At 55.2% G+C, this 24,312-nt stretch overlaps 3 protein-coding genes across 3 annotated transcripts; 2 read left to right on the forward strand and 1 right to left on the reverse strand.

Moving 5' to 3' along the window:
• Nucleotides 1–333: 333 nt before the first annotated feature.
• On the reverse strand, nucleotides 334–4,347 carry CSUI_002743 (kinesin motor domain-containing protein; the record flags this gene model as incomplete). Its single annotated transcript, XM_068062942.1, has 8 exons — nucleotides 334–528; nucleotides 1,793–1,994; nucleotides 2,301–2,354; nucleotides 2,790–2,881; nucleotides 3,302–3,525; nucleotides 3,756–3,926; nucleotides 3,948–4,109; nucleotides 4,182–4,347. Coding segments are annotated over 8 exons (1,266 nt in total), but the record flags the coding sequence as incomplete, so codon positions are not given.
• Nucleotides 4,348–5,644: 1,297 nt separating this feature from the next.
• On the forward strand, nucleotides 5,645–7,622 carry CSUI_002744 (uncharacterized protein; the record flags this gene model as incomplete). The annotated part of the gene is made up of 4 exons (XM_068062943.1): nucleotides 5,645–5,649; nucleotides 5,775–5,943; nucleotides 6,586–6,648; nucleotides 7,290–7,622. The coding sequence occupies 4 exons, from the start codon at nucleotides 5,645–5,647 to the stop codon at nucleotides 7,620–7,622; spliced, it is 570 nt and encodes a 189-aa protein (XP_067925081.1).
• A 598-nt stretch (nucleotides 7,623–8,220) lies between these two features.
• On the forward strand, nucleotides 8,221–22,962 carry CSUI_002745 (uncharacterized protein; the record flags this gene model as incomplete). The annotated part of the gene is made up of 20 exons (XM_068062944.1): nucleotides 8,221–8,324; nucleotides 8,494–8,910; nucleotides 9,560–9,875; nucleotides 10,208–10,584; nucleotides 10,809–11,211; nucleotides 11,445–11,647; nucleotides 12,025–12,247; nucleotides 12,929–13,342; nucleotides 13,697–14,022; nucleotides 14,182–14,986; nucleotides 15,267–15,435; nucleotides 15,619–15,716; nucleotides 16,116–16,949; nucleotides 17,061–17,705; nucleotides 18,514–19,107; nucleotides 20,125–20,211; nucleotides 20,552–20,976; nucleotides 21,411–22,172; nucleotides 22,351–22,619; nucleotides 22,844–22,962. Exons 2-20 carry the CDS (start codon nucleotides 8,627–8,629, stop codon nucleotides 22,960–22,962), a joined length of 7,353 nt encoding a protein of 2,450 aa, XP_067925082.1. The 5' UTR covers nucleotides 8,221–8,324; nucleotides 8,494–8,626.
• Nucleotides 22,963–24,312: the final 1,350 nt, after the last annotated feature.

Raw genomic sequence — 24,312 nt, forward strand, 5'->3', positions numbered from 1 at the left:
GCAACAACCAGGTGGAGCCGGCAACGGGAAACGCTTATGCTTGCCATCGCGAGTCCACTGTAGCGAACGCGCACTGGAAGCGTTGCCCGACGCAACACGGGGGAGCTAGCTAACTTTGGTGTTTGAGTATATAGTAAGACTGCTTTGCGCAGCCTGGAGATATGCGCCTTGCAAGTTTGTCTGAGGAACGCCTCCAACAAGATAGTCGGCCATCCAGAGACGTTGTCCGGTTTGCAAGCTGAACACAGATTAGTATCTTCAGCTCTAACACTTGGCAGACTGAGCAAAGCGGTATCCCGAATCTCCAGTTATAAGCAATGGACTTGTGCTTTCTTACTGCTGGATTATCTCCTTCTGTCGAAGAATCACAGATTGCTCTCTGGTAGTGTAGTAGTTGGCGTGGGCGTTAACTCTGAGGCAGCCGACGCGCTGGGCAAACTTGAGAGAATTATGTGTCAAGTCTGCGTATCTGTGTGAGGGGTGCAGAGTTACAAGCAACGCCACTTTTGCATTCCCTCCCAGTGTTGACTGCCGCAGACACACAAACATCAAGACACATCACCTGCAAAATGTGGGACGGTTCCGAGACCGTATGTCCCCGCGGTTTCCGCGTGTTTCTTAGCGATGGGATTCCTGTCATGTGTGCCTTGGAGCTGCATTATTACGTTCCTCTGACGACTGCTTCTGTACGACTTCCTGCAGGTGAGTTTGAAACGAAGATCTTCCTCGGTCAGCCGCTCAACGCGCCTGAGTCTCCTGCTTTCCGAGTACGGCGTTCTCGTGCCCCAGTGTGGGAGTCTTGCACAGTGTGAATCACAATGAGTGATCAAGTTCACGGGGATTCCATAGTTCCGCAGACTACCTAGCCTGTATTCCAGCACGCCGACCAGCCTTTGCAGGGACGAGGCTATAGCCAGTACGCGCATCCAGTAATGCCCTTCGCTGACGGGCGCCCCCTAAATAATATGCCCCGGTCACTAGCACCTTACTGCCAAGATCCGCGTTAGCTTCGAATGCCGGTACGGAATTTGTCGCATTTCGGCCATGGTAAGCACACCCTGCGTGCAGTCGAGATCACTGATCAAGCGGACAATTCCTTTGAACTCAGTAAACCAAAGCACAGCGACAGTTTGTACCAGGTCAAAGGTCTTGCAGAGACCGGACGCCCTGAAAGGTAATTAGCAGGGCCGGCGACCTCGCAGCGGATAGCCACAGACACAGTGAGGAGCCTCTGCTGGCCTGCTGATTTACTAAGCAAGGGGTAGCTAAGGGCTGGGTTGAAGCTACAGATTCGCGTTCCTCCGTCTGGTCGCTGTACTGCACTAACGTACCGATTGCCCCGACTGTGACTCTCGCCGGGTCAGCGTCCCAACACACTGGCTGCAAGCAGACAGGGCTCAATATAGGCAAGAGCCGCGTTGACTACCCGGCCAGTCACGCACTTCTTCATGCGGCGTGCAAGCATTAGCAAGTGGTAACTACCTGAGGGACATGGGTGCCCGCCGCGTTTCTTTATCTCCGACGTTAGTATGGTCTACCTGAGGAAGAACAGCGACTTGTTTATTAGCTTCCCTTCTTCGGATCTTCTCTGAGTGCAGAACAGAATGCAAACGCTCTAGCTCCGCCTGGTATATTGCTTCTTTCTGTCTGATGGAAAAATCATTAAGGAAGACTGCCGAGCGTGCAAACTGCCGCCTCCCGGCGTGCCTCCCGTGCCAAGCCTCCGGCGACGTGTGCGACTGTGAGAGCTCCACATAGACTACTCGGTCCAAGACCTCCTTCTCTATCTTACTCTCGCGTGTTTGTCCGGTTGGCATGCTGACCGAACAGATGAGTAATGGGCTCGAGAAAACGCAAGCCGTTCACTGCCGGCGAGATCCACAAGGCTCAACCGCGCTATTTTCCTTATTCCAGCTGCCTCATTCTTGGCTTTTGTGAGATGCGCTCCTGTCGGGGTGAGGCTCTCGACAATGATCGAGAATATTACATGAGATCTGCAAAGCCCACGCAGACGCGGAGATAAGTGCAAGTTTAGACAGCGGCTTGGGGTTCTTTGCGGCGACCAGGCCCTAGACATCTCCTGCGGGCCCTACTAGAGTCGGGCAGCTGGCCTCCGGAGAACCACATTCAAAACGACTTAAGCGACTCTGCCGGCTTGCGTGGAGCGTACAGCATAGGGACTCTAGGTTCTTTGTGTCCTCAGTCTGGCCAAGTGCCCGAGCCCACTGAGGGTTACAGATCGTGCAAGACACCTCGCCCAAGTGAGTAAGAGGAAGACGGGCAGGGATTTCACTTCTCACCGTGAGGACATGGCATTGAAATCAGTCTTAGCAAAGCGTCTCCTCTGTTCCGCCCTGCACCATACCATTAGAAATTAGCTTTGCTTGTACATTTCTCGACTGAACTAGGCCCTGGCCACCACACGCCGTGACGGTCGAGCCCCTGTGTTGCTGCTGAATGCGCAGGAGTCGAAACAATGAGTGGAGGGGGGATTTTTCTCCCCGACTCCGGAACGATCTATGTTCTTCGGTTGAGTCTCGGTTGTACAAGCTGCCACCGCAGTTCTTCGATCCCGCAGCAAAGGGCCGCGAGCGTCCCGGCTCTCTCCTGGAGTCTTCTGACCTTCCCTCGCTGCGAAGTCCCGCCAAGACCACCCTGCATGTGTTCCGCCATACCCGTTTTTGGCGCGCAGTGTCACTGCGATGCTGCTTAAGGAGTTCACGGCCGACCATATGACGGGCCCTCCACCCAACACCTCGCTGCGAACTGCGCCAAGAGACAACACTCACTGCTGCAGAAGATGCATGACATCGGCAACCGTTCCGACTTGTTGCTCTCGCAATCCTTGAACGTAGAAACCTTTACAAGGATCCTCTTTCACCTATCGGGCAACAGGGTGGCAGGCATGTGATTCGTCAGTTTCGAGCTCTGGCAATGAGTATGCGGTTCTTTGCAAAGTCGGGGACAAAAGTAGTCCCCAGCAAGTTCGAAGTCGGAGTGCGCTTCTTGCGACTACTGGCGAAGTCCCAGAGAAACTAGCTCACTGGATGTTACACGACTTAGCCTTTGCAGGCGGCGCCGGCATGGTAGTTCAGGCGGCGCGCAGAGGCACTGGATACCATAGGCCGGGCCAGGCCACACACTCCGGCAGGGTACCCTGCTGTAACCACGTCTGCAGCAAGAGTCTGGTCTCCTCCGCTAGAACAAGGAGGCGTCGTGGTTGTAGTATTTGCAGTAGGCGAGAGACCCTTGATTATTTTCTGGCTCGGTTGTACCACAAGGCGGGCGTGAGGGTAATTACTGGTAAGTTTCGGGGCAGCCGGCTGTCCGAGTCCGACCCAGCTTGCAGAAGGTCGTGAACTCTCTCCATGTAGATCTCAAGATAGGAGACCTTGACGGTGAAAATTGTCGCTGGCCGTTCAGGCCTCCCTTGGGCCGTATTGCCCGGTGTGCCCTTGGCGACACCAGGTATCGTGTGGCTCCTGGATGATCCTTTCTTCTGAAATCTGATCTGCGAAAATATCTCTGTTCAGTCGTTTGTCCCATAGCACGCAAACCAAACGACTCAGGTTTGGACAGTCGGCTGCTCGCGTGGACTGACGCTAAGAATACAGGGACCCCAGCTCTCGAAGGGGAGACTTCTCTGAGCGTATCGGTTACTCACCTGTGTTAGCGAAAAAAAAAAAAGCAGTCCATAAACGGCCCAGTGCGGTTCAGGCGGGTCATGGTTGGCTCGGGGACCCCAGTACGCTTACCTCTGGCAGCCAGTTCGATAAGACCTGCATCTTTGTCGGTGCCGAAAACACTGTGCGTTTTTCCACTGCCTGTCTGTCCATAAGTGAGGACACTGCCGTTCACACCTGCCGTCGCAGCACAAAACCGCGACACCCCCTGGCTTTCGGAACATCGCTGGGGTCCGGGGAGCCCTATTTGTCATCCACCCGTACCCGAGGCATTGCAAAATGCAAGCGGCTCTTTTTTGGATTGAGATCTTACGCTTTGGTCTGAGACCTTACCCTTGAGCAGCGGGTCAATCAGCGGCTTCGCCACCCATTCGAAGACGTCGGCTGTCGTAACTGGCACAGGAACAATCACATCGTGGCCGAACGCTTGAGTGAAAAGCAGCACAGTCGCCTGGAATCAGGTTCTTGAAGGTGCGCGCATACTTGCAGATCCCTTACCTCTGTCATCGAAGCATCTGTCAAATCTGTAGGAACTTCTGGAGATGTAGGCGGATTTCGCCACAGACCTCCCTCCGACGTCACACCTCAGTTCACAGTCTGCGACTGGGTAAATGCGAGTGGAGTCAGGGGAAACCTCCCAACCGTGCAGATGCCCGTCTTCCCGCTGAGCGGAAGAAAGAGACAGGGGCGCCTCCGCGAGGCCTTCCTTGAGAAGCGAGCTCAAGGACTGTGTCTGCAGTCAGTGTTTGCATTCGGCCCGGAGATGTTAGTTCTCATCTTGACCCCCTGGGCTCAGAGCAGGCTAAAGATGTGTCCTTTGGTGGACCGCTGCTTGCCTCGCAGGCTCCCGCTGGACTACGGCCTCATGGAGCCCCTCGAAACCGCTTGCTGTCTCCCAGAGTGCGAAGCAAGGCCTCCGCTGATGGCGCCCCCGAAGACAGCAGAAGTGCTAGGAGACTCACAACCAGGCTGAAGACTAACCCCGACTGGAGGAAATAAATCTTGTTTTGGATAGGTTTCTGACGCTGAGCTGGCCCTGACTGTGGCCCCCCACACGGGGGACCAGTGGATACCCTTTCGGCACTCCGAGCTCAGCAAAGGTAAACTGAGGGAGGAGACTGCTTACTTCGGTTCCAAGGAGAGGCCTTAGCCTTGCAAAGATTCGCACCTTCGTGCTGGTGTGGCCTGGTGACAACATTGCGCCGGTGTGCATTGACAACGGCGCATCAGAACGGAGCGGCAAGAACGCGCTTAATGAGTCCTGTGAGTGCGATAACGGGAAAGAAATGGTGCCCACGAGCACAAACAGCTGTTGGGGGGCGACTGTTCTGCTCTAGTGGCCTCTGCCGCTGACTAGGAAATGTACGAGGGGAGACAGCGGGCTCGGAGCGGCCGGGCCGACTGGCGCTTTTGACGCCAACTGCGAGCCCGAAAGCAAGAAAGCCAAGCAACGTTCAGGAAGGCGATTATGCAGTAGCTTTGACATGACGCCTCTGGCAAATCCAGACGGCTTGTCCCACTTTGAGGACCAAAGGCAGGCAGTGCGCAGCGATCTGCAAAGAAGTGTTCCACAGTCCCAGCCTGTGGTATCCGTGCAGTCTCGATGTCCCGCGCAGACAAGACAATCGCCCCACGTCTCTTGGGGCCGTTCCTATACTCATATTACGTGATCGACTTTGCACAAGCACTGCCCAGGATGGCCCGAGAAAACACCTTGCTTTGTAGGTATATGTGAGTATGATGCGGCTCTTCGAGAATGAAGGGAGACATTCCCAACGCAGCCCCGCAAACGGGAGGGGGCAAGACAAAGCTTCAAGTCGTGATCAGCTTCTTGTCCTGCCTTCTTATCGGCCGGTGAAGTGCATGCTCGCTTGCGTCACCCGCGTAGTAAGGAGGCGGAACGTGTCTTTTTTTGAGCTGGTCCTGCCCTACGATATCTGCAGACTAATCCTGAGAGCAACATGCTGTGACAGCCCACTTCACGGCTCCCCGCCGCGAAACAAAAACACCACTACGTCGTCTAGCTGTCCCTTCTTTTGGTGTGGAAATTCGTCCGCTACACAACCTTGCATCCGCGTGTACTGGCTGCAGATCTGCCGACACAATGGGAATGCTACTGCAGCAGCTTCATCGGCTCGTTGATGACGCGCGAGGTTCCGGCCGCCTGGAGAGTCTGCACGCCGCTGCGGCCGTCATTCAAGACAACGCCGAACAATTTGGTTTGACGCTGCCTCCAGGTCCGTCACCGTTATGGACTAAAGTGAAAGTGTTTCAGACAATTGATGCAACAGAAAGGGCATCCCCGAGGTCCCCCTTTCTGTGCCGTTCCCGCTCCCGCTCAATTACTGTCCAGAGTGAAGTTTGTTTTTCTTGCCCATAGAAGTCAGAGGCCACAAAAGAGGCTTTGCACGGGGCGAGCGTAGTCCTGATGGCTATGTTGAGTTTCCGGATCCCCCTCTGCTGGGCTGATTCCTTGCATTCTCCTAACCGAGACCGGGCTATAGACGCGGCCGTCTCCTGGAGACCCTCTCGTACAGTGCCTGGTCCCAAGTGCAGCGCAGATCCTTCCGGGCTGAGTCACGGTCCGGCTCAGTCCGTGTCTGCGTGCGCAGCGACGGGAATGTATCCGCGGTACTTCAAATTACCACTCGTGGTTGCGGCCGAACCTGGCTTTTTGAGTCATACAATGTACCATTTATCTGGTCTTCTCAGACGTCCTTGTGGACTTCGCCGAGTGCTCTTGCACGCTTGGTCACTACGACAAGGCGATAGAGGCATTAGAGGTAACCCGTGCTACAAGGCTTTGAGGCGCACGCCGGCTTTGGTGCTTTGGTCTGTCGCCTCGTGCTCGCTGGTGATTTATGACGCCGCCCGAGTCACTTGCGCTGTTCTGCGTTAACAGCTGTACGAAACGTCCGAGTCTGACAACGCACAGACTCATGCTCGTGCGCGGTTGCTCCGGTACGTCAGCTCACAAGCCAGGAAAGTGCCGAGACGAGAGTGTGCCGCATTCACCAGGCTCTGCAGAAGTACAGCGCTAAGCTGCTGTGGCTGGTCGGAGTGCAACCGATCTACGGAGGGGGCATAAACTCCCTTGGCTGTGAATGCCACTGTCGCCAAGGGAATTCATATACACAATCCTCAGTTTTGAATGCACTGCGTTGTCCAGCGGTCTGTTGGAGGCCCGCCGGGCGAAAGCCCTATGCCTAACAGGCATGCAACTTGTTCGTCATATTCTGTTCGCGCTTTCGTTCGTGGACGAGGCCATAAAAATCGCACTGAGTGATCCGAAAAAGGACAGGTTAGCTGGGCCGGGAGTCAAGTGCGTCACTGACTCAGTCTGTCCATGCCTCTGCTGCGTGGTCAGCTCAGCTTGAGTCCAGTACGGAGGCGAGGGGGCTCTGGACAGTTTCCCCATAAGAAAGGCTGGCAGGGACAGCTGCTTTGAGTTCGGACACACAGGAGAGTAACTGAACTCACTTGTGACAGACCCCCTTTGTGAACAGCTAAGTAACCTGACTTTTCTGCCCGCTGGGCCTGCTGCCGACTTCCGTGCCAGACAGGTTCAGGCGACGTACAATGCCACGTTGATTTTCGTCTCAATAGTTCGACCGCTGTTACGCCCTGGGTGGAAACAACACCTCGTTGGCGCTTTCGAGAAGCTGCTTACAGCGGTTGGGTGAGTCCTGCCAGCAACGGCCGAGTCCGAGCGTTTGTTCGCGGTCTCGATACCTGTTAACAGCCCAAGAGCGACAACACCCGCGCTCTGGCACGGCGTCCCATGACAGCCACCAGTTTCTTCGCGGAGACCACATTACTGGGAAACACCAGCGGCTGTCCCTGCCCTCAGAACGGCGCTCGGGACAGGTCCGGCGCTCGACCGCACCATCAGGGGACGAGGCCAAACAGAGGCCGCTACCCGTGCACCACAAGGGCTAGCAGACCTCCCTTGGAGAGTCAGCCTCATTCTCCAATACGCGAGTTGCTTGGGCGACGCCGGCAGAATTGCTGATGCTTTCAAAGTACGCTTGAAGCCATAAAGAGACTTGCCACGGGCATGTGCCTGTCAGAACCACCTGTGTCTCCCGAGGTATCTGCACGAGGCTCCCCTCTACTCGGGACTTACGTTGGTGTCAGCCCACCACCGCGGCACAATCAGCCGTCCCGCCAGTGCGCCCGACAGGCTCTAATGCCGAGCAGCGGGTTTAAGTGTTGAGAGATGTGGCAGTGCCTGCCGATAGGAGTCCACGTGGACACGGTGATGCAATTGCTGAGACAGAACTCCAGCGGACTGACTGCTCGAGGGGGAAGGCTAGGCGCGCAAGCGTCCAAGCCTGTGTGACTGTAGATCAGTGTCTAGGGCCTGACGGCCCGTTAAGCTTGCCGGACACCTCAGACAACAAAGTCATTGGGCACTGCAGAATAGCTACGCTCGAGCTCCTACAACTGCGCACTGTCTACCTCGGATGGAGGGACACGGGGCCGAAAAGGCAGAACGTCTGAAAAGTAAGATCCCCATCATGCTTGTTCTCCTCAGGCTACGGATGAAGCTCTGAAACTTGCGGCGGCTGACGGGCCGGAGATCTCCTCGAAGGCAGAAGTCCACTCGCACCGGACTGTCCTGGAGTGGAGAATTGCCTTGTAAGGCTCTTTGCTCGCAATACGGAGACCAGTGTGCTGGCGCATTTTCGGGGATGCCTCGAAGATGTTGCAGTTGCCACTTATCACCAGGCACTAAAGCACTTCCGGCTTTGAGTGGAGCCTGCCGGGTACGGGACAGCTTCCTCCTGTGTGCATCGCACTCGTACAGTGATAGAGGCAGACGGCGTCTCGTCTCCCCGTGCCCGAAAAATTCGCGCAGGGCTAGGGCGACGCTGGCAGCAAAATCTGAACCACTAGCAGTTTTGGTTCGCAAAGAAGCTGACAAGGCGACCTGGACGAAGATGCTAGTCTCAGCTGTTTTCGCTTCATCTTCTGGAGCTGTTGATGCCGCCAACGATCTGGCCAAAGCCTGGGCGCTCTTGGATACTAGTTTTCTGCCGCTGTTCGCTAAGGTTTCGGCTGGCGGTCAGGCGCGACTTGGAGGGGAGATCGAGACCGAAGCAGCTGGTCTACCTCCGTTGTCGGGATCGGCAAACGAACAGCTGGCGGCCGGTCTACTCATCCGTTCTGCGGTGCATCTGAAGTTATGGAAGCTCGCACAATTAATGCTAAAGCGCCTGAAGAGGTGAGACATTGCTTAATTCCGAATCACCGACTCGAGGTTTGAATCTCACTCTGCAATGCTGCACCCGTTGTGGCTCCCTAAGTGCAGGTAGGGTCCTTCTGTATTTGGTCACAAAAAGGCTTGGTATCGGCTTGCAACCTGCTGGGCTCCGAACAGTGAGTAGGAGTCGGCACAAAGCACACAAGGCACTATATCTGCATGGTCGCGACTAGATGTTGGCTCGCGGCCTTCTTCTGCCTAGCCTGCCCTTTGGATGCCAGCGGAAAGCACTGAAGACGTACTTACGTTGGCCTGCCAGTATGGCTGCAAGCCTTTGGTGTTAGCGATCCGGCGCGTCGAGACCGGACATCTCTAATGAATTCCACGCAGTCATTTTCGTTTGGCTTGTCGGAGCCAAACTGATCCCCACACTGTCCCGCATTCCGACCCGAAGGATTTGTAGACTGGTCGTCATCCACGTCGATCGCTTTCGAACGCCGCCGCAGAAAACCGTCCTGGTATCGGGCGGCTTTCCTTTCTCCTCACGCTGCCGTTTTGTCATTCACATTGCTGGGTGGACGCGCGGAAGAAGGCTTGGGGCACGGCCCGGGGTCGGGTCATGCACACCCTAGCGGGCGCCGGACTTGTGACTCCATTGTGGTGCCTACAGCTGGAGGAAACCTACGAGCCGCTGCACACTGATGCAGGAGCTACTCAGCACTGAACTGGATGTTTATGTCTCCGAGTGCAATCAGGAGTCCAGTCAGGACACTTCGCCCTCATCAGAAGACCAAGATAAGCAAACTAAGACAGTACGGGAGCGGAGGGTGCAGGCTGTGAAGTCAATCGAGGAATGCCTCGTCACTGCGCAGCAGAACGCATTTTGCTCTGACTTCGTCGAGGAGTGCGCCATCAGCATGTGGAACATTGCCCGGCCTCTCCTTGTCCCCGAGCTTCGCCGTTCCGTTTATCGCAGTCTCCACAGGGTGAGTTCCACTTTTTGCTTTTGAACAGGGACGAACACAGATTCGGAGCGAGGCGTAATCTGCGATCCCTAGAAATGAACGCGGTAAGCTGCGTAGTCTCAGAAACCGAGGCCAATCATGATCGAACACACTTGCGGCCACTGACCCCTATTCAATACTGTTTAGTTGAGAAGGGGGTAGCTTCTTTCGAGCAGGCTTCCTTGGAACGCAGAGCCCTGTAACTTCTCTTCTTTTTTCGACCTCTCGGTGCTTGGCATTTGGCTCATGGAGTCGCGGCATATCTACGGCCATCAAAATGTTGCAGCGGTGCATTTCTGCGCGGCTTTCCTTAGGCCAGCGAAGCATTGGAGGCTATTCAGTCTTCCCTGGCAACGCTCCAGGTTCACCTTTTGTATCAGATCGCCCTCACCGAGGCTGGCGATGACTTGCCTGCTGTCGCGAAAGAAACAATTGAGAAGGCCATCGCCATCGACTACACAGCAGCAGCAGATCCCGCATCTCCACCACCCGCAGGGACTCTGGAAAAGATTCCTTGGCAAAATCCTCTCTTGCGCGAACGCATACAAAATTCGAGCCTGCGACCACTGGACCGTTACTTCAGAACCCTCTACGAATCAATTAAGCCCCAAGTGACGCTCACGGATGGCTTCACCACACTCGACCAAATGCAGCTGCTGGTCGACAGGATCAAATCCGATCTTTCACTTAGGTGCGTGCTTTCTCGCAAATTTGACTTCTCGTGTTCCATCCTTCGGTTGATCGTGAGCAGGACAGCACCACCACTCGCAGCTGAACAAGATGAAGACACAGCGCATCTGAAAAGGATTCGGAGACATCTCCTTTAGACGTGCAGAACTGGAACTTCTCTCCGAGAACGACTGAATCCTCTGCCCCTTAACGATACTGTGCGCTACCCACTGTCGGGCGTTTCAGAAACTACCTTCCGAGAATTGAAACACTAAGAGAACAGGCCTTTGCCGAGATCGCGAACCCGAGTGACAAGAGCGAACTCCCTCGTTCAGGGAAAAGCTCTGTCGACAAGGAAATGCAGCAGTATGAAAGACAAGAGGACCTCGGCCGGCTTATCCGGCTCATGGGCCGCGTCGGACAGCAGGCGTACGAGAACGGGCATTTTGCCGTAGCCGCGAAGTTCTGTAAGGCCGTGCTGCAGCTGGTGAAAAACCGCAGAGAGGAGTTCTTCCATATTATCCGAGAAGAAGCTCCTCCGACGGTGACAGGATGTGCCGACGAAGGTAACACAGCTGACCTGATTCTCGAACTACCGCCTCACGACGTGCAAACGGCCCTAGCTGTAATCCAAGCATGTTTCAACTTGGTGAGTACTCCCATGGAAACCACATGTTTGTCAGTCAGTGGGGCCCAGCCGTTCGTGTGAAAGTGGCGCCGTACAGGACAACGGGCAACGTAAGCTCATCACCCTGCTGCTCACTTTGTGAACTGAATCAAACGCCCTGTTCTTGACCACGACAGCACGCCACCGACACCTTTCTGGCTCAGGAAGAGCAACATACCCGAGTAATTCGTGTGCGGGGTTCCCTTTCACCCTAGGCGTTATGCTTTGGTCAGATTTTGAAGAATGACTACAAAGAGCTCCCAGGACTTGACAGCAGCAGCGCCAAGGAGGAGAGGAGGCAATCCGGAGACGGCGCGGAACCGACTTTGAAACTTTTAGGACATCGAGATGCCGGTGAAAAGGCTATGCGTATGAAGGAAGCCATACTTCAGCTGCTATCGACAGGCACCCGACTGAGGTACGTCCGCGCCTCATTCCACTCAGGTCCCAAGCCCACAGACAAGCAGGCATCGCTGCCCGCCAGCTGGGCTGAATGCTGTAACTATTTTCTCCCCTGGCACGCTGCGTAACGCCATAGAGGCTCCATCACTCAGGTGTCTGTATGAAACGTGCCCCGCAGCAGTTTTGGGAGGGGAGACTCTAAGGCATTAGTTGGTAGCCTAGATAAGTAGCATCGGCAAGAAGTCTGGTGCCTCTTTCCTACAATGCAGATGCGAAGAGTCCAAGACACTTCACAGAAGCATTTCTCACCTCCGCCACTGGCTCCTGCTGGCGGCGGCGTTTACACAACCGAACGAAGGTTACTGTCGCCAGTGCTTCCTTGTCGCTCCACAGCAAGGACTTCGACCAACTCTGGATGGTGTACAACGGTGTCATCCACTTCTGGAACCTTCACAAACACATCTTGGAGAATAGGGCGTTCGAAAGGACCAAAGCCGTACCTCTGCTAGAACACGTTCAAGAACTACAGAAGCTTCTTTTGGGAAAGCCAGCTACGGATCTCTTGAGAAGCAGCCTTCTTCAAAATATCACAGTCTTCCTGGTGCAAAACGCCCTGGTACGCTGACTCTACGTTCGACCTGTAACTAGATCTGCCGCGGATCGGAACTGCAGTTAGCTGGTGGATTGTCCAAGGACTTACTGCGGTTGAAGCAGAGCAGCGAAAGACGGAGAGATGGACGCAAACATCACCCGCTGTTCGGCAAATCCACGACGTTGTACTGGACAGCGCGGAAGACCGATAGCTTCTCCTATCATTCTGTGTGCATTGAGTGGCTAAGCTGTCGGAGGAAAATCTTGAAAGCTCACCGTGAGTGTCTGGCGTGATGGTGGCCGCCTCCTCGGCAGCATGCCTGCTAATGCGATGGCAACCCTGGCGACATCGCGCTTGTGTTGCCCTCGCGCACTACAGTGCTAGCAAGCGAGGCCCGCCCAGAATATTGCGAATCAAGAACTGATCAGTGGGAACTGCTCATTTGGAGCTGCCCCTCTCGCCATTTGGATCAACTCGACCCTTGCATAGCGGCACCCACACTTTGCACCGGAACCAAACGAGAAGCTGTTTCAAGTCACGCTGATAGCCTGGGGTCACTTTGGCGCGACTCCGCAAACTTACCCGGCTCGCCTTTTTTTTTCTTTAAGCGTCCTGGCTTGTTACATTAGCACGTAGAGGAGCCACGCACGGTCTCGAAGGCGTTTCGGCGAATCGGGCGCCCCTCCTCTGTTACCGGTTGTACAGGCCTTCTCAAAGCAGTCACTTGTTGAGGAAGCCGTGGCTCAGGCGCTTCCTTTTTTAAGCCGCAGTGGATGCAAAGACATCATTGCCTCGATGTTTGAAGGAGGATCCCAGTGCAATGCCAGTTCTGCCTGGCTGGAGCAGCTTCTGAAGGCAGCAGAGGTGCCTGCCGCCTCGCAAGCAGCACCGTCGGCAAAGGGCGCAGGAAAGACCGGGAAGCAGCAGGCCACTCAGGCCACAGCAGTCCTGGAGATACCTGCTGACCTTACGTCGGCTGAGATCCAGGCAGTGATTTTGATGGAGGTGGGTGTATTCCGTGCCTTCCGGCTAATGACTGTCCCCCCGGAAATGCAGCAGCTGCAGGATCTCTCGACGAGGGGTGGGAGAGAGTGGGCGCCATGGGGCTACTGGTCTCCAGTGCGTGATTCACTAGGCGGACAAGCCCCTACACAGCACTGTGTCGAGACACGGAATCGAAAGTGCGCGCACTCGCTATAGAAGGAAATTGTAGCATGCGACGGAGTCTCCGGCTGCAGCGGCATATACTACGCTTTTGTGCCTCACGCGGGTCAGTTCCTCCCAATGAGCTTGAGGGCCACGAGGGCTGCTAGCTAACCTTTACACTTCACGGCAGCATTCAACGAGTACATCGGCAAAAGACGGAGCAGCGGGGACGCGCGGGCCTGTGTAAGTAGTGGTGATGAGGCAGTGGCCTGCGTATGAGTCTCAATTCACTAGTACCGGCACAGCATGCTGTTCACTTGCCTGCAGAGAGTCTCGAGAGAGGCAGACCCACAACTGAAGGAAGGCTTGGTCACCCGTTGCTACGACCTGATCCAAACAATGTCGACCGGGGCAGGGGACACTAGTGGCCGGGACCTACAGGCAGAGATGAAAGCCCGTCTTGCCGTACGAACATTCGCGCCTTCACCCTTGTTCAATCGACTGTCTTTGGCCTTTTCCTTCGAAGCTTTGGGCGACGAGATGCAACGCGTCCCATACGCAATATCCAAAGCTGCTAACCAGCGGCGACGCCTTTGGCTAGGAATCAGCCATACAGTGGCAGCCCTGAACCTGTCTTCCCTCTACGCCAATTGGTAAGCATCTCCATAGACCATGCGCACCCCGCGAGGCTGTCTGTTTTCGCCGCTTCGGTGCCACGGAGCTTGGCTCGAGGACGGCAGAGAGCGTCGAATGCCTTATCATCGAGAATAGGAGGAACGCGGTATCCTGTCTCGTTCTTTGCCTCCCTGCAGCTCCTTGCATGATGCCGTGACTGGCCAGCGCTTGGCACTCCAGCACTTACTTCAGGCGTGCCATTACGCGAAGTCGACCAAGAGCCCTTCACTAGCTCTGTTCACATGCCAGAGCTTGTGGAACGTTGTTGCACGTCTAGTCGCTTTCCGGCCTTTGCGCCGGGACATCATTGCCGCCTTGAAGCTTGCGCTGCCGATCGGCGCCGTCGCGCAACGCTCGGAGGCAATGCCTACGCTTGTCAAGATGTATATGGCGCTTCTGTCTTGCTTATCGCAAGAAGGACTGTGGAGCGAGGTCGTTGCTGTGGCGGACAAAGCTTTTCTGCTGCTCCCGAAACACGTTCACTGCGCTGTTCTGAAGTTTCAGCTTCTGGCGATCATCAGGAGGGAGAAATGTCCTTTCTCTGAGATTTGTGAGAAAGTCAAAAGCGAAACCTCCTCTGAGGGCGAACTGCTCCTCGCCTGTGCAAGATCTCTTCCCGCGGGGCATGCGGATGCAGCCAAACTGTACGAACGGGCGATTGAGGTGTTGGAAGGCTCGTCGGATATCAAAGTTGCTGATGCCCACTTAGAACTTTCTGAGTTGTGTCTTCTTTCTTCTCAATCCTGGTCGCAAGCCGAGAAGCACATCAATGCCGCACTACTCCTCGCAGCAGACGCGGAAGACATCCAACGCCGATGCAGTTTCCTGAGGAGTTTCAAATGCGAGAAAGTGGGGTTTCACAGTCCCAGCTCGACGTTCAGAAGGGTCTCTTCCCCCAAAGGCAAACAGAAAAAACTCACGATGCCTCTACAACTTTCTCTGGTTGGCCCGAGACGACAGTTGTGCTTGTGTAGAAACAGCCGAAGTAAATGTGATGCCGACGAGACTCTATTGCAGGCTGGACGTCTCGCTAGACAATTTGTAGGCTCTTCCGTGTCCACGTAGAAACTGCTGGCGCTCCCAGTAGCCTTGGGCACGGTTGGGAGGTGAGTGGCACGGCATCAAAGATCAGTCCGGCGCACTATTCCCGAGCTTGGACCCAGCAGCGGTGCGCGAAAGCTAAAATCCACTTTGTCTTCACCGTTCTCTCCGGTCCACGCAGGGAAATGGTGCAGATAGTCGACAAACTAGTTACATCGCGGAACTCGGATTCAACCTTCACCAGCGGGCAAGAGTGCTTTGCGCTTCGGCGACTCCAGATACTAAAGATTTTGTGACTGGGCTGGCCGAGGCGGTGACGGCAATCGTTAAGCACTTCGCAGAAATTAAAGGTATGTTCTGCTGGCGCTGATACTTACATGTCCGGCGCCCTCCACTCGAGGCACGAAGACGAAAGCAAACCCGCATTTGACCAAGCCGTCTTGGACACATCCTCGGCACTCGACAGTGATTATGTCTACCGTGAGCTCTTCCCGTCATACAGTGCATCAAGCTCGTATCTCACTTGGATGCAGGGGACAATGCTGTACCAGCTGACACACAACGGCAGGAGCACGAGAGAGCGGCTACAGAGGCCCAAGCAGATGGACCGGAAGCCCTCCCCGAGGATGACGTAAGAAACTAGCTATTAGCTACTGGTCATATAGACCCCAAGACGGAGTGGTAAAGGAGTGCCACTGGAGACCGGAATCCGGCTGTTGGGTCCGGGACAGGAGAAGCTGGGGGTTCCCTGGAAAGTGGAAGCTGGCACGGCAACCGCACAGTACCACCGCATCATGTGATTCTTTGATGCTGGAAGCAGCGTCAGAGGAATAATATCAGTTACAGATGAAGCCGGCTGATATTCGCAGCGCTCTTTCGGCCCGTGTAATGGGCGCAGCTGGGATGCATGCCGAAGGTGCGAACAGGGAATGTGTCGGTGCAGACAGCACAGTTAGTAGTAACGTGTTGCAGTCTCAGAGAGTTCCTCTTCAGGAACTAATAGGCTCCTGCTCGTGCCTTCTTGTTACAGACAACTCCCGCTACGACTCCCGAGAAGATGCTCGACCTGAGAGCAATGGTAGCAGGAATTGTGCTGCAGAACAGGGAGCGCCTTGCGAAGGTCGATCCGCCCTCGGATGGTGACGCACTTTTCGAGGGCAACCGACTGCAAGAGGAGCAGCGTCACCTCCGGCGGTTCGAAAACTACTGCTCATCCGTACGAGCCTGCCGAGACCTCGAAAAGCTCCTTTTGGATCTGAGACTGGAAACGTGGTCTGTTCCTGTGCTTCATCGCGATGCAGAGCTTCTCCAAGCAGCTGTCATGCAGGACGGGTGGGAGTTCAACCAGGACTACCTTCGTTTGTCGCAGACTCTCCTCAATATGCGCCTCGTGCGTGCCTTGTACTCTTGCGGCAGCGCACACCCTTTCGGCTGCGCGCCAATAAATGTCGATGGGGCTGTGATGTCCCTCCGGCAATTACTCCCGATCGTGCTGCGACAGCGCTCGATGGCCACCTTTCCTGACGGTGGACAGGAACTCCAAGCCATCTCCTCTTTCTACGTAGAGCAGTTCATGAAGGCAGGCGCTTCGCACCTATTTGTAGACTTGGCTGAAGAGTTTCGTCTGCTAGGTGAAACCACAGCAGCCTTCGAGTTTGCGAAGGCAGCTCAAGAAGTAGCAGCAAGAGAAAGCCCTCCAGAAAAAGTCGTGACTGTCCGGGCCAGGGGACTACTCGGAGCTCTAAGGCTGGTGGAAGGCCATGTCGGCCCAGCTGTTACACTGATCCAGAATCTGCTCGGTGACAGAAACGCACTGGAAGGCATCCCCGCCCCGGTGGTGGCAGCGTCCGTCCACACTTTGGCGGTGAGTGCAGCAGTTACGCGTTCGCGACCCTGAAAGCAGGTGGCAGAATAGAGAAGTCCGCTGAGTCAGTTTTGCTCAAGCCTGACCCCCCACTTCTTGCCTTCCTTACAGGAGGCACATGTCAACTCCGGCAATACAGAAGCGGCTAGCGATGCTATCATGGAGTTCATCCAGGCGGTCGACGAATTCGAGAGCCGCTGTTCAAGGAAAGTGACAAGTCGCAAGAATCAGGCGGCAACCGGGCTGACAGGTGTCAGCTGTACCCGCTCCGCGTGTGCAGACACTACTGCGACTCCGCGGACTAAATCGAAGCGCTTCGCCGAGGACACCGCCGACAAAGAGGACTACAGCTGGAGGCCTGCGCTGAACAGTCTCTGGAAAACTCGTCTTCAGCTGTTCAGGCTCACAAGTCTTGTTTTTGAAGATGAAGACATTCTGACTGGCAAACGCGGTGCGCGGATTTTCAGCAAACCTGTTGATGAAACTTTCTCTCTTGTCCGGTCGCTGGTCGATCCGCTTCTCTCTTCTCCTCTCCTGACCTTTGTGCTCCCGTCTCTCAACCAGTTCTTCGAGAAAGCCGCCGACGTAGCTGAATGCGTCCTGCTGGGTCACGCGTGTCCGGAGGCGCGCCTCAGGACAGACAAAAGAGAAGCGGCATCCTCAGCATCTGTGTCGATGCTCGGCCGAGACGACAGTTGGCATATCCGTCCCTCTCAAATCCAGGAATTCGTTTCGCAGCTGACGAAGATTGGTTCAGTAAGACAGCCACCCAATCGGCAAACTCCTCTGTCAACAAAGCGTCAACTACAGCAGACGATATGTACCCCCCTTCGCGCTTAACGGTGTCCGTGTCCGTGTTGAAAAAGCTAGCTGTCGGTCGCAGCCAATTTGCTGATGAGTCACCCCCACCGCCCGTGAGGGGCCACTTGCCAAATGAACATAGTAACTGCGTGCTGGGGGTATTCCCTTGTCAGCGTGAATGGGGCTCACCTGGTTCTTGACAGGTAGCAATTCATCAGGTACCGCGCCGCCATGAGAGGGACCGACTGGCTTCACACCGGAAAAGAGCTATCTTGGCAGCTCAGTATGCAGGTGGTCACCATTGCAATGGTGCAGCTCGTCGCTTATGAGGATGGCTGCTTTACACACTAGTTTGCTGGGAGTCAGGGCCTCCTTCACACGGTGCGACTAAAGCTACAAGAGAAGAATTCACTAGACCTTTCCCCCGCGCCGCCGTCCGACGGTTGCTCCCTGGGTCACACGGGCTGACCGCAGCCCAAGAGGTTAGCGAACCAGTAGCGCTCCTTGGGCCTGATAGGAGCCTTCGCACCCCCAAGGTCAAACCGCCAGAGGCTTGTCCGAGGTTTAGCTCGCGGAGTTCACACCAGTCGAGTCACTCGGACGCAAATGAGCTGTCGATGTATGCTTTTCACATTCACGAGAATGATTGGCTCTTATGCTTACTTCTGTTCCGCACCTGCCCCTGACCATACGTGAGCCCTTCTCTATCGGTAGACCAGGAACTCCACAGCCCAGTGTGCTGTTCAGTTTTGTCGTACGGCAGATGATCGCCAATAACCTCGCGATGCCTGATCTCCGAGACGGATGGACCCTCCACCCGACTGATCTTCTCCCAAGCCTCGCTCGCTCTCTAGACTACTTCTCCGTCATCCGTGCCCGATTGGAACGGATCTCCCACCACCAAGAGCTCATGTGCGTCGCGGCGCTCTCGACATCGAAGTACCCCATGGGCAGCTACACAAGCTGCTGCATGAACCAAAACGTGGATCTCCTGAAGGCATCGAGAGAAAAGAATATTGTCGAACAGTGGCTTCAGCAAACCCAGCGCCAGCTGGATCACAGAGAGGGCCGACTCGCGAGGACACAAGAGCTTCTTGATGCTGCTCAGAATAGTCTTTTGGACTTATCGTCGCTTCATCTGCCGAGTCTAAAAGAAGCCGCTGAAAGAGAAGTAACCGAAGTGAAGCGTACAGCGCTACAGGGGGCTGCGTGTGGAACTGGAGCGACGAGAATCTTCGGCCTCAACAAGATCGAAGTAATACTTCTCTGTGAGGCTGCTTTGTTGAACCTATACCGCGCACGCGCTAAAGAAGAGAAAGCATTCATCGAGCACGGAAATGAATCAACAGCCGAGCCCGTAAGCCCCAGTACACCAGGAAGACCGCGCGAGATCCCCGCGGGAGCCTGTGGAACGGTCTCTACGCGCTGTTGGCCCGGAAACGAAGCTGCCACATATTCACCAAATGCCCTACCTCCTCCGGTTCCTCACCACTTTCATCTCGGTTTCTCTACCCGTAGACAAGAGAGTCCAAGTGACTGAGTTTGGAAGCCATGGCCAGCCCACTCTGTGGTCCAGGGCTTCGGCATTTGAGCTGTAGCAATCTGCCAGATCTGTTGTACGTCGTGATAGGCACCCACTCCTGCGCAAGCAGTGCCGACTGTGGCTGCACTGGTGAGAAGTACCAAACTGGTGAAGTGGCCCGGTACGTATGTAAGGCAGAAAACTTTGTTTGTTGTTAAGAGAAGCGCGCACCTCGTCATGTTCGTTCCTAGGACTTCGTTGGAAGGGGACTGCCACGCTTTGTCCGACTCTCCTGCTGGAGTAGTTGAGCATCGTATCTTTCCGCCTTTCGCCATTTGTGTGCTATTTCCCAGTGCCGGTATACAATATATACCTAGACCTGGGGCGCAGACGCTCCTTCGCTGATTCGTCTTCTAATCTTCAGTTTTCCGTTAGACCTCCTCAAGTGGAAACGTGGCCCCGCAGTAGTCTACTGCTGTCTCGGACAAGTTCGAGACTCTATTGCTGCATAGTGTCTTCGCTCTTCCTTGTCATTCGGGGTCCTATTTAAGAGACAGATCGGGGTTCATGTAGCCTCCCTCCCCAGATCTCCACGCCGGCACTGCAGGGCTGTCCGTCTAGTATCAATGTGGTCACGCAGTTCTCGCTGAGAACCCGTGGGGGCCATTTTTCCGGTGTACCCGGAGAGTTCCCTCCCCTAGCGGTGCTACACCTGCACGACTGCTAGGAACAAAACAACGTCATGGTCAAGAGTTTCTATTCTCCAGATTGTGGAGTTGAAAGTTTCAAATACCTCCGCCACATGTCTCCCGGACGCCGCCCAAGTTGTTCTCCTGTTCTGCTGTGCTTCAGGTGTCAGACCTTTGGCAAGTCCATACACCACCCTCTTGCGAGCAAGTCAGGGCGCAGAATGAGGACTTCCGAAGTTTCCTCGCAGAAGTAAGGACTGAAGTGTGAGCTGCTATTTACAAAATATGTGGCGATAGAGGAAAGCTTGTGAGCTCTGGCCACGTAAAGTTTTCACTAAGGACGCTACGCCTGCTTGTGCACGCGGGACTGCCCGGAAAGGCATTTTACTTCCCCAACGTGGGTCTCAGACGAAGGCTCCCATCTCGGACTCAAATTGGAATCTCATGATTCTTCGGAGTGCAAGTGCGCGAGCAGGCAGCCGACGCCACTAGAGCGGTAGTGCCGGCGCAGACAACCGAGAAGTAGAGCTCTACCACGCCTGGTGAGCGAAGGAAGAGGTTTTTGCTGGAGCCGCTGTGATCTTGAACAGGTTTCCGCACAGCCGGGTCCCAAAGGCAAGGGACAGAGTGCTGCCTCAGCAAATATAAGGCAGCCTCCGTGGCCAGTGCAGGAGGCAGGGCGGGTGGCAGGTGATAGCGAGCTCGCCGCCGCGCTGAAGGAGTTGGAGAACTGTTTCTCGTATTGTCTTGCCTCCGGACTGCACGAGAAGGCGGAGATGATTGGCCGGATCGCGTATCAGTACGGAGGAGGAAACACGGACAACGAGTGCTCAGAAAAGGCGTTCCATTATCTTGTCACCATTCAAGCACTTCAAGCTTGCCGGCGAGCAGAGAGGCTTCACAGAGATCTTGCAGATCCAGCAGTCCTAGAAAACGTGTGCGAAAACGAAGTCTTACGCTTGCGTCAAGCATGGACCCGTCCCGCTGCTCTGGCTCAAGTTCAAGAGCTGGAAGCGTAAGACGACTGGGTGCTCGGCTCTGGCTTATTTTCTACATACCATTTTTGTAGACACAAGTAGAACTGCTCTCCTGCGCGGCATTTGAGAAGGGGTTCGGTGGCTCGGTAACCCCGTGGGGCACACGGAAACCGTAGCGGCCACGTTGTGCAGCGAGGTCTCACAAAGCAGCCTCCACCCAGTTGACGACCGCGAAGCGCCATCGCCGTAAAAGTGGATTCACTCGTAGAACGTAGGCTGGGAACGAACCCTCATCAAGGGACTCGAGCGAGCCGGCGTCAATGGAAAGGCTTTACCGTGTGAACCAGTGCCGCTCTGCGCTTCTGTCTCAGCAAAGCCTCCGGGGTGCACTGCCTGTCTGGCACAGTGGTACGAATGCTTGTATGAGGTAGCAAAGGCAGCAGGGCGGCGCTTGTGTGGCCTGCTTGTTCAGCTGGCTATGTCGGAGGAGCCCTTACTGGCGCGCTCAAAATGCTCTATGGCAGCTTTCGCCAGCTTACATTCTCCAGCAAATCCTGCCCCGTCAACTCTGCGTCTTCTCGATTCACTGTCGAGACCAGGCGTTGTATTTCGTCGCTGCCTTGACATTACAGCCTCTTGATGGTTCAGAAAAAGGCTGTGATTCCGTCCGTTACTTTGTCGAAAAGGTCTCACTCCCCGAGCAGATGCAGGCGCAGTTGGCGCAGGATTGCCAAAGCAAAGTGAACGCACACCTGCACGCTTTAATGGTTCACCTAACGGACACTTTCGAGCTGAAGCTTCATGGGTGTTTCTACCAGGAGAAACTTCAGTCCCTCACGGGGAACAAGCCTTGCCGAGACTGCCAGCCCCAGCACCTACTTCTTCTTCTCGATCCCTGCCTTGTGGGAATTCCCTTCGAGAAGCTACCGGCAGTCACCAGACTCTTCGGCACGAGGGTAACAAGGGATTTCAGTCTCCACCTCTTCGCCCATAGGATACTTCAGAGCGAGGCCTCGTTTTCAGTGCCGAACCGCAGGACTGTCGCTGACATGCATGTCAGCGTGGCGAGGGAGAGCATCGTTCTGCTTGCGGAGTCTTGCACAGATAAGCAGCAACCGGATCCGCCTCCTAGTGCTCTACCAGAGATCCAGCAGCAGACTGCCGACAGCCAGGGTGGGGTCCGGGACGACGGATGTCTTGGAGGGCAACAACCGAACAACTTGATGCAGATAAGGTGCGCTCGAATGAGTGCTTGTGCACTGAGAGAGATCGTCTACTTCCAGCACGAACCGACTGCATTGCCGCACGCTCGCGGTGGCGGCCGCCCGACAACGCCGTGACGTCTGCCCTGCATCGGCTCTGGCAATTCAATGTAGCAAGCTCAATGTCCTTTTTCTGTTTCCGTACTGCAGGTATAGCGGGGAGGACCTTGTCGAGTTCATGTGCACCCAAACTCCACAGGCTGTCTGGGTTCCAGCATTTGATCAACTTTTCAATCAAGCCGTTGACAGCGCTGTGTTGGCAGATGTGGATCTTTCCCACGTGGCCCTGGTTGGCGTTCTTGACTGGAACGCTCACTGTCGTGCTCCAGCGGCCTCTTCTGAAATAAAGAATAGAGGGAGCTGCCGACACCGACAGCCGCTTTCGGATTGCGACTTCCCCCTCCTCCTTTCCTTTCAAGGTACTGAAAAGCACAGTCTGGGTGCCGAGGAAGTTCAAGCAGGTCTGACCGTCCTGGTGTACGGCGCTCCTTAACCGGATACCCCCGTAGAAGCGGAGGCCCCTCGCTTGCTTAGCTAGAGAGAAAACTGCTTCTGAAGCCGTGTGCGTATTGGTACAAAGATGTCCATTGTGCGTACCCAACTTCGAAAGTTCTGATCCCTGGCATCTCGATTCTGTTCACAGGAGTCAGCAGTATCGTGCTGACAAGTGAAGACGCCGCGGCTGATGCGGCTGCTCCTCGAGCGAAGAAACTGCTGAAGGAGCTTCTGAATGGCCAGCAACGTCTTACCTCTGCGATGTAAGTTGGGCGCTACGACAGCACACGCACAAAGACAGATGCTATACGGCGGAGTGTTTGAGTCTGGTCTGTGACCTCCCTAGTAAAAATGACGATTCAGGCTCCGGACCATGGGTGCCGGCCCGGGCAAAAGAACCCAACCGGCGGCGGGCCAGGGGACGTCTCCAGGAGGGCGTACCTTGACAGTAACGAGGCAAGTCACCCGAGCACGCTGTATATTGAGATCTGACAGGTCAGTCGAATGTAAAACTCCCCGGCAGCCAGGAAAAGTAATGCAAGACTGGAACCAGGACGTGCTGCTCACTGTAGCATCCCAAAGTGTTATTATCGCTAATCCGTTGACGGTTGCCAAGAGACTCCCATGGGTGTGTGTTACCCATGAGAAGTAGACACTGGCCGAGTCAGGACTACTTTCGGCATAATACTGGCACTAATGTGGGTGTTCTACTGCAGAGGATCTGTTGAACCGTCGGCCGCGGAGGCCTCAGAGAAGAAGCGAGGGACCACGTCTGCCGTCCCCCTGTCTGATTCAAGCTCCCTACAAAAGAAGAAGAAAAGCACTTCAAACGATCTTTCCCCCGAGGAACCCTTAAACATCGTTCAAGACAGAGCGCTAGAGCCCTCGCCTTTGATAGCTGTGTACGGGATTCCCTGGATCATCATTGGACAACCCGCGAAAATCCCAAACAAGAGTGAACACACTTCTGGGGGGCCAAAAGGAAAATCCAGGTCTTAGCCGTGCGTTTTTTTTAGTGAGGCCTGGGTATCCAATCATACACCACCTCCTTGTGCTGCGCGAACGCTCTGGGGCTTCATCAACATGTGCACGTACCTGAACGAAGTAAGGTCTTGTTTGTCCTTCTGAACGCGGGTGCGAGTGAGGCTTGCAGGCAAGGAGTTTTGAGTCTCTCATGTGTGGATGTGGCAAGTGCACCAGGCAGTATTACAAGTCCCCAAGATTTTTCGTCTCACAGGGCAGCGAACAAACAGACACACTTTGACGGGCAGAAGCCGGCAGCAGATCGCGACGCTGGGTTCGCTGGCTTGGCCTCTTCCCTCAAGCAGAGCTCTGCGAACTCACCTCGCTCCGGTTACGCGCTGCTCCAGATACCGGCTGCGCAAGGTCGTACGTCCTTCTGTCTCCCCCTTCAAGTTTGAGTAACAACTGCTGCTACTGAGAGCGACGGTGGGCGGTGAAACTGATAGTGCCGTACACACGGCTTCCACACCGTACTGCTGCTCTCCGACGCGGCTACGCACGAACGTCCACACTTGGTTGAGAACGACGCCAGGAGTTTGAACGTTCAATTTCATAGTGACTGTCACAGGTCGAGTTAGAAACATTCTGTCACAG

Source organism: Cystoisospora suis, assembly GCF_002600585.1.
Source record: "Cystoisospora suis strain Wien I chromosome Unknown contig_1147, whole genome shotgun sequence".
Lineage (NCBI taxonomy): Eukaryota > Apicomplexa > Conoidasida > Eucoccidiorida > Sarcocystidae > Cystoisospora > Cystoisospora suis.